Raw genomic sequence first — 9,814 nt, 5'->3', positions numbered from 1 at the left:
AAAAATATAATTAGTGAAATAAGAAATTAGAGTCATTGTACATTAGTGTACTTAGTGTAAAAGATACATTAATACCTATGATTACTGAAAGGATGACAAAAGATCTAGTTTCACAATCCAGTGGTGATGCCACAGTAATGAAAATTTGGCATATTTTTGTTCTGTCCAACACATTAGGGAATTTTCCACCTTACAAGTCTGTGTACCCTTAGTTCGAGGCAGAAACTATCTTTGTCAGCGTCTCTTGAGGTGAGGGCATAGGCATGTGACCTAGGCTTGCCAATCGTATATAGCTATGAGAGTCTTCAGATCAGAAAAAGCAAGCACTGTGAAAACGCAGGTGTTGTGAAAACCACTTCAGTGAGGGTGGTGGAAGCTATAGTCAGCTGTGAAGGGCAGCAGTGGCAAAAGGCTTAGAAAGAATATCCCCTGCCCTGCCTCAAGGTTGTAAACTGTTACCTGTGGCAATAGCCTGGGCCCCAGTGGGACAGTCTGGGGTTGTAATGGGGTGATTCCTAACTAAATACCTTTCTTTCTTTCTTTCTTTTTAAAATTTTGACTAGATAGTTTTCAAGCCAGATTACCAGGTTGTCTTTCTAGCTTTCCTAGAGACTCTGTACGCTACCAAACACCCTTTAATAAATGTACTTTCTGGTTGAAATAGCTAAAGTAGATGGTTAGAAAAATGAACACATGGTTCAGTAATTTTTTAAAATATTATTTTATTATATATTTCTATTATAACCAAGTAAATTTGATAAAGCCTTCTTCATAAAGAAAAACTCAAAATTTTCAGTGGGTGCAAAGGAATATTCAGTTTGGGGGTGGTGGTTCTAAAAAGAGCATTAAGAATTTAAGTGTTGTTATCACGTCAGAATGTGAAACCAAGAGGTAAAAAGGATTTATCAGAGATTCCAGTCACTGGAATATATATGGGTGATTCTCATATATTGTATTATAAATATGTATTATCAATACATATATTTACTGAACAATAGTAGACACTCTTATTACCATGTGAGAAGTCACCATCTTTGCTGGACTAATGTTGATTATCTTGGCATTTGGATTTTTCAACTCATCCTCAAAGCACAAGGGGAGCAAGCTTTTCTTTTTTACTGAATGATACTCTCTTAATTGATAATTCCTCATTGATTTATTTTCTTTTGTACTAAAATCATTAATTTGTGGAGATGTTCTTCTGAAAATGAACACAAGTTCAGGGAAACGTTTATAGGTTCGGTTCTTGTCTACCTCCTCTTATCCCTAGAAGTCACTGCCAACATCTCTACCAACTTCTCTCCCATAGGATTTCAACCTGACAAGACCATCCCTTCCTGCCTGGTTCATGGGAGAAAACAACAAATGCAGGGGTGAAAGCAAGATAGTCATATGTGTGCCTCTTTGGTTCCTGAGTGAGAAGGAGACGTATTATGTAAGTTCAGGAAAACACTAAAGGTAGAGGGGTTATTTGCCACATCCTTTGTTGAAATTCTGGGAGAAGCTTTGCAGGGCAGCTTCATACCAACATAGTGTGGCCCCAGGTTTGTTAAGAGGATACAATAGTGTGGTTGGGAAGAAAAGGATATAGTTTTCATTCTAGATCTCACCTGGGACACAGACACTGAGTTTAGGTTTGCTAAGGGGCTTGCCATTGCAGGGATGAGGTAACCTACAGCAACGGTTTAGCATGGATGAGTTATGAACAGTATCATCTAAGGACAGATAAAGGACATAACAGAGACTCAGAGAGGACTACACCCCAGCGAGAGTTGAGAGCAGACCCTCTCTCCAAGTTTAGAGAGAATAGATTGTGAGTTCATGAACCACAGATGTCAGCAGCCACAGAACATTTAGGAATGGAACCTGTGGTCACCAATCCCAGCAGCAGTACAAGGGTGCTGACCATGACCCTTGGTCAGGTACATTTTCCTCAATGCCACAAAGTCTAGTTAGTCTCTCACTTATATACTCAGATGCTGTCATGGAAAGAAATAGAAGGACTGACTTAAACCTAAGAGACTGTTCATTATTGTTCCAAACAAAGTTAAAAATACACTATATTAATATGATTTTTTCCCATTACACAGAGGTTGAGAGTTTCATGAAAAAGATCAGAACTTTACACAGAAAATAAAGAAGCTACTTTTTTCACATCCATGTTATAGAGTAATTAAATTTGTGTCTTTACTGCAAAACCATAATTGTATTGTCTCTAGTTATTTCTCAATGTCTTTCTTTCCATTTGACTGTGTTCAAGGTCTGGGTGTGATGTCTACTAGTCTTGGACCATTTATTGGATTGTACTATGGGACTAAATGTAAATAACAATCCAGAATAGATTCATTCTGGTCTATTATAAAACAAAAGGCAGAACTCATCCTACTAGAAACATCACTGAACATATTAAATATTAAAATTTTAGAAATAAATTACCTTTTATTTACATAATCTTCTAAGTGATCAACAGAATCCATTGATTTTCTATTTTTTTTTTTCAAATTGAGCTGAAATTATAAAAGGTTTTCATAACACACACACACATATTACAACATTTAGAGGATATCTTCGATAAAATATTTTATAATTTAAAATAACATATGGAAAACACCTGGTATATTTCCTGACTTAGTAGCTACTCAGTAAACACTTCTTGAGTGAATAAGACAGAAATGGAAAAAATTGAGATCAAGGGTCTAACGTTTGACTACGACAGATCAAACATAAAAGTGGTCTTGGAGATTTTTTTTTGTGGAAGAAAGGCATTCCTAAATTTCCAAATCTCTCTAATATGTGAAGTCATTATTAACCAGTAGGAAGCCTCATATAGTTAAACAATGTTGCTATGGAGGGAAGCCAGTTAACAGATAAACAGATCTTGCCACCTGGCATGAAAGAAGTGTCCAAGGTTAAACTCTTCCAAATATGCTTAATGGACACTCCAGTGTTTTTCTTTCTTAAGTGTTCCCAGACACGCATGCTATAACCAACAAATGCAGTTTTTTCCTTGTCCTCAAGAAGTTTATATTCTAGTGCCCTGCTTCCCAACAGTTTCCACATCATGGCAGACATCCCAATTAATATTATTTGTACAGTACTCTAGGATAGACGCCAGAGTCTACTTGTGGCATGCTACCATAGGGACATCCGAACAGCCTCAGAGACCGAAGGATCACTATTTCAGCACACCTATAACCCCTTCCAAGCACAAAGGTTATCACAGTACACTGGTTGGGAAGCTCTGTTTTAGGGGGAGGAGTATTCAATAAACAAGTAAACCAACCAACAGATAAATATATAAAATAACTTCAAATACTTGTGAGTATTATGGAAGAATATAAACATGGCAGTTACCTAGGGTGAGTAAAAAAGGCTTCTGTTAGGAGGGAATTATTTGAGCCAAAATCTGAGTAAAGAGACAGAGGCAGCTAGGTAAAGAGGTGGGGGAACAGCCACAAGGCAGAAGAAACAGCAAGTGTGGAGGCCTCAGTGTGCAGCCAGCTTGGAATGCTGAAAGAACAAAAAGGCCAGTGTTGCTGGGGTGTAGTGAATGAAGGGGACTGTGGAGGAAGATGAGATGGGACGGGTAGCAGGGCCAAATTATATAAGGCCACATAGGTCGCGGTGAAGAGTTAAGATATTCTCATTACATTAGAGATCCTTCAGAGGGTTTTCAACAGAACAATAAAGTAATTTGATTTATGCTCTAGAAAGATCAGTCTGTCTGTTCAGAGATGGATAGTAGGTGTCAGGAGCAGCATTGGAGTAACCAATTAGAAGGCTCTTGCTGCAGTTTAGATAAAACATGTTGGTGGATTGATAAGGATTGTAGCAGTGTAAGTGGTGGGAAATGGTTGGCTTCAGGTTATATATTGGAGGTAGATCCAACTATATTGACTGATGGATTAGATATGGAATACACAGGAAAAAGAGAAATCAAAAATGACTTCTAGGTTTTTGGCTTCAGCCAAAACCACTTGCAGATGCCATTTGCAGAAATGGTAAAGGCTAGTGAGAGGAAAAACAGGCCCACTGGTTGGAACAAGGGGCCGAGTTGAGGATCCCTGGCTTGCGAAAGAAGACTAAATTCATTCCTTTCCACTGCCAACTGGGTAACCTGCAACTAAGTCAAACCACACTGGGGCTGGATGAATGTATCTGCAATACCCCCAGTATCTCCGTGGCGGAGGAGTCCCATTCACGACTCTAAATCTGGTCTGGCCTGAGGGTCATAAGGTCTGAGTGGTGGCAACAGCAAAACTTCTAAAAAGGAAAGAATAATGTATAGTGAGTGAGTGGTGGGGGAGAGAGAGAGAAAGAACCTCTAAAATTCTAAAACATCAAAACTATAAAGTTAAGAAAGACAGCCAACAAAATTAGCAAGTAGAAAATAAGTTCTGCAATAAAACTAAATAAAAGACTCTAAAGATAACTTTAAAATTCTTACCATATTCTAATTCTAAGATGTATATTAGCACGTGTCATAGTTTAATTGACAGTGTCAATTGATGACATCTTAGATTTGATGAAATATTATATGTTTGGGAACTTCAAAGAAATAAATGAAAAAATATTTACATCAAAGAACAAGGTATTGTGAGATTAAAATGGCCTGTAGTAAAAAAAAAAAGTCAATATAAAAAAAACCCCTGGAAATCATGGAAATAAAAAATATAACTCTAGATTATATAGCCAAAGGGAGAATTAATAAATTGAAAAAAATGCTAAGGAATTAACCAAGAATGCACAAAGAGATAAATAATATAAAAGAATAGTTAAAGATCATGAAAGGCAGAATGAAAGCCTTCAACATTTGTCTAATAGCTCTGGAAGAAGAAAATAGAGGAAATGGTGAAGAGTCTATATTTGAAAAGATAATGACCAGTAATTCTCTCTAACTGACAGAAGTGTATTTCCAGTATTGAGAATGACAGACAAGAATACGCCTATATCCAGACACTTTGTAGTGAAAATGCAGATCATAAAAAAATGAAGAGGAAAACCCTAAACTACCAGAAACTAAAACCAGTTTTTCTACAAAGAATTGACAATTAGACCAAGAGCTGATCCAATCTATAATTCATTCCAGAAGATAATGAAGTGGTATCTTTAAAGTGATGAGAGAAAATAATTTACCACCTAAAAATTTACAGCAACTAAACTGTCAGGAAGAGTGACAGTGAAATAAAGGCACTTCAGCTATACAAGGATCAAAAGAGTCAACCAACAGATCAACAGTAATCAGAAGAATTACTGAAGGATGTGCTTCAGGAAAAATTAAAGCAAACACAGATGGAATGAGGCAGAAGACAATGATGAACACAGGATTTGATAAACCATCTTATATATTTAATTATTGGACTTTATTTATTTTTATTTTTGTCCTTTTTGAGACCGGCCACACCGCACTCAACCAATGAGCGCACTGGCCATCCCTATATAGGATCCGAACCCGCGGCAGGAGTGCTGCTGCGCTCCCAGCACTGCACTCTCCCCAGTGCGCCACGGGCTCAGCCCTAATTATTTGACTTTATTTTTTATTTTTATTTTTTTCCTTTTTGTCTTTTTTCGTGTCCGGCAATGGATCGCAACCCTCAGTGTCGCGCCCGTACCGGACCAGGACCGGCAACGGGATCGCAACACTCGGTGTTGCGTCCACACCTCGCTCAGCCAGTGAGCGGGAACCGGTCTGTATATGGGATCCGAACCCTCGGCAGGAGCGCCACCACGCTCCCAAGCGGCGCACTGTAGCAGTGTGCCACCGGGCTGGCCCATTATTTGACTTTAAAAACTAATCTTATTGTGTATTTTAAATGAAATATGAGTATTATTAATATTTGCTGCACTTGCACAAGTTCTTTTCTAAGTTATTTTAATATATTATATTTTTGGTGTTTTATACTTCTGTAGTAGACTTTTGTTTTAACTTTGCTTTATTGAGGTATAATTTACAGACAATAAAATACACACATTTTAAATGTACAGTTTGGGGGCCGAGCCCGTGGTGCACTCGGGAGAGTGCAGCGCTGGGAGCACAGCAACGCTCCCGCCGCAGGTTCGGATCGTATATGGGAAAGGCCAGTGCACTCACTGGCTGAGCGCGGTGTGGGTGACACCACACCAAGGGTTGCAATCCCCTTACCGATAATGAAAAAGACAAAAAAATAAAAAATAAATAAATGTACAGTTTGATGAATTTTGACAAATATATACATTCATGTAAGTAAAATCAATATATAGTTTCCATTACAGTAATATCCCTTTATTCACAGGGGATGTGTTCTAAGACCTCCAGCACATGCCTGAAACTACAGATAGTATCAAACCCTGTATCTAGTGTACTGTTTTTTCAATCTGATAACCAAGACAGCTACTAAGTGACTGATGGGTAGGTAGCATGTACAGTGTGGATACGCTAGACAAAGGGATGATTTGCTTCCCAGGAAGGATGAACCAGGGTGGTGTGAAATTTCCTCGCTACTGAGAACAGCATACAATTAAAAATGTATAAACGGTTTACTTCTGGAATTTTTCATTTTATATTTTTGGACTGTAGTTCACCATGTGTAACTGAAACCACGGTAATAGAAACCACGGATAAGGGAGGACTACTATATTCCAAGATAGTTTTTTCATGACCTTTTTCAGTCAGTTTATTTAATTTGTTCCATTCTCTCCCTCAAACACACTGAGTATCTTAGTGTTCGATATCTGTTTTCTTCCCTCAGTATGCTGTCTTGTCTAATTTTGATCATATTTTTGTCCCCTTACACTGCATTCTGTATGTTTTTCCTAAACCTACTTTTCAGATCTTTGATTCACTCCAATGTTTACTCCAATGTTTTTTCTTCTCTTAGTGCCTTTTAATGTAAAGTTCTGTGTTAGCATTAGGTTTCCTTAAAAATATTTTTAGCTCTCGTAGCATCATTTCATCCTTGACAATTATCTTTTGTATTTCCAAATCCTATTTCATAGAATTCTTATTTTCTTTAATTTCTTGAGCATATAGAACTATTGTCTAGATTTTCTCCTGTTTCATGGGGTACAAATTCTGCCAAAAGGTGACCATCAGCTATCTTTTAAATTGTTTCCTTTTTTTGCTACAGAATGCTTGCATAGGTCCCATGTTCTGTTCTTGTTTTTCTTTCTACTAATCTTTGAATCAAGTCATTTATATCTGGGCTTACTATTTGTCCAAAAATAATTAGGAGTAAATTTTCTTTGGATGCCCTGTCTGTTTACCTGGGCACTGTTAAATTCTCCCCTTAGAAATTAACGTGTAAATCCAGATGTTGTTACCTTCTTGTATGAGTTCAGGCATTCAGCTGCCTGAGTAGGCTGGTAAGGAAGCTGGAGCCCTGAAAAATCATGGGGAAATTTGTTTCTGTGGACTGTATGTTTTGTAAAACTTTTTCACAACTCTAGAGTGGTGGTAGTGGTTAGCATTCTGTCCATTTACGTGTGAGGTGTCACTTGGGTTTCATTTTTTACCCCTCTCGAGGTAAACAAGTCAGTTAGGGGATGAACCTAGGCAAAGAAAGCACTCATGGCTCATGGGCTGTTTGATTGGGTCACATTTTTTCTTTGCATAGTTATCTTCATAGCTATTGTTCGCACTTCCGAAAAATGGTTCCTAGGAAATTGTATCCTGTCTCTTCATTGTCAACCCTCCTTTCAAGACCTTGCTCTTCAAAGTTAGGAGGTTTTCTTCCTAACTCCTAGTACATCTAAAGCAATATTAGGAAGCCAGAGAAAGAAATGACTAGTTATGGCCATGGTCAGTACGTATTCTCAAAATACTGCTAACACAGACTTGAAATGCTGTTGACTTGCAATAAGGAAAGGAATCCCAAGGGAAGGATTTCCCATCTTTCTGCAACTCAACATTGGTAACAAACCCTTTTTCTTTAGGTTGTATATGTGTGTGTGTGGTAGTAAGGTGGTTAATAGGGGTATTTTCAGAATATCTTCTACGGGCTCTTGCAATGTTGTTCCTTTTTCCCAAGAAATGAAATTGTGCATTGACTTCTGGAATATTCTTTCAAACTGCTTCATGGCAGATTTTCTTTGATTCTGGAATAAAATGTCTTACTTTCAATTTAATGGATTTTTTTTCTTTTTGTTATTCATTTTGGCCAGAATAAATTTGTATTTATCTTGGCAACTTTCCCAGAAGTCTTAATTTGGGACTTTGATAAAAAATAGTATAAAATGCTTCTGCAGAGAGACTCAAGAAGTTTTATAAAGGGAGATTTGCTTTGTTGAAGGAAATCTGCTACTGCTCTCAGAGAACACTTCAGAGAAGATGTGACCTCTGGGCGGAACCTTAAAGGACAATGTGGTAAACAGAGGGTTGCCTCCTTAACAGTCCTTATCCTTATGTACAGTTATCATTCTTAGTAATAACTGTACAAAACACAAATACTTCAATCAAGTTCAACTAACAAAGAGAGAATTAGGACTCCATGAAGCTAAATTTTCTGCTGCCTCCATATATTTTATATATATGTATATATTATATTAAGTTATGATATATGTTATATAGATGAATATATAAAATAAATATATTAGGTTGTGATATAAAAAGTATTTCTTACTGTAGGTTTTAAAAGTTGGAAAAACTGATCTAAGCCAATAATCATATATTAGATATGGGCACATGAGGATATTCTAGCCAAGGAGATATAAAAGGAAATCTGGTTTGGGAGAACATTTTTCTAATTCTTACAATAGGATAAGAAAGCTTTTCTCTTTTACAGTGGATGTTGTCATCCGCACAAGTTATCTTGAATAGTAGTCATCATATTGCACAGCAAGGAGAGGAGGACAAGCTACCTGCTAAGCTAGTTGAGGAAAGATGGAGGAACTAGATATCTGATGACATCATTAATACCTGAATTAACCAACTCTGGAACTGCCTTACTGATGGACTTTTTGCTATTTGATGTAATAAGTATCTTTACTGTTTAAGCTACATGCCATTGGATTTTCTTTTAATTGCTGCTAAACGTCTCCTAACTATTGAAGATGAATGGGAATCTATCAGATGGCAAAATATGTTTGGGCATAGGAAACAGAATGAATCAAATCACAAAGTAGTTGGAACAGCCTGTTAAATATGACTAGAATCAGTGTGGTGTGGATAGGTTAAAGAGACAGAATAGAGGGCTGGAAAGATCTTACATGCCATACTAAGGGATCTGGACTTTGCCAATTTTGTAATAGCTAGTCTTCAGATGTTTTTATGGTAGTATGAGCAAACATTAATATTTCTTGGTCAAAGATTTTCTTAATGCTTATATTCTAAATTCAGATGCAGTTAACTTTCAGTTATTTCAATATAAACATGCAATTTGTGTACCTGTAAATAAAGTAGAATCTATTTCCTTTTTATAGGCATTAGATTGCATGCCGAGTATAGGAGAAAAGATTGTAGAACCCAGTGATCTTCCATATACTTGTTTATGCTGTGAATATAGAACATGAAAGGGCTCTGAATTTTCCACCTAAACATCAGGAAAAATGAAAACTATCTTAGAACTTATTTTTTCTCATGTGTACAATGACAAAAAAAAAATGCACTGGATGATTCACATTTAGACTAATTATGGTTCTTTATGGAACAGCCATCTGGTTCTTTAAATGCTTTCAAATATAATTTTTTTAATCCTCAAAAAAACTCCAATGAGATGGGATTTATCATTACCCCTTTACGGATATGGAAACAAACCTGTAGAAGTTAAAAGATTTGCCTATGTTCACACTTTTTACTAACTTTTCTTTCCTTTGCCTCTAAAACTTAGCTTTTATACTC

At 36.8% G+C, this 9,814-nt stretch overlaps 1 protein-coding gene across 1 annotated transcript in view; it reads right to left on the bottom strand.

The window, feature by feature from the left end:
• The window catches only part of LOC103587536 (chromosome unknown open reading frame, human C1orf141), a gene marked incomplete at its 5' end in the record, with an annotated part of 26,048 nt that overhangs the window by 1,925 nt on the left and 14,309 nt on the right, over window positions 1-9,814 (bottom strand). The window contains 2 exons of the mRNA XM_008569029.1: window positions 1,015-1,201; window positions 2,437-2,507. Coding sequence (XP_008567251.1) covers window positions 1,015-1,201; window positions 2,437-2,507 — 258 coding nt within the window. The remainder of the gene's footprint in view (window positions 1-1,014; window positions 1,202-2,436; window positions 2,508-9,814) is intronic.

This window comes from Galeopterus variegatus, unplaced genomic scaffold (assembly GCF_000696425.1).
Source record: "Galeopterus variegatus unplaced genomic scaffold, G_variegatus-3.0.2 Scaffold458, whole genome shotgun sequence".
NCBI classification, from domain to species: domain Eukaryota; kingdom Metazoa; phylum Chordata; class Mammalia; order Dermoptera; family Cynocephalidae; genus Galeopterus; species Galeopterus variegatus.
This window is presented reverse-complemented; position numbering and strand designations above follow the sequence as displayed.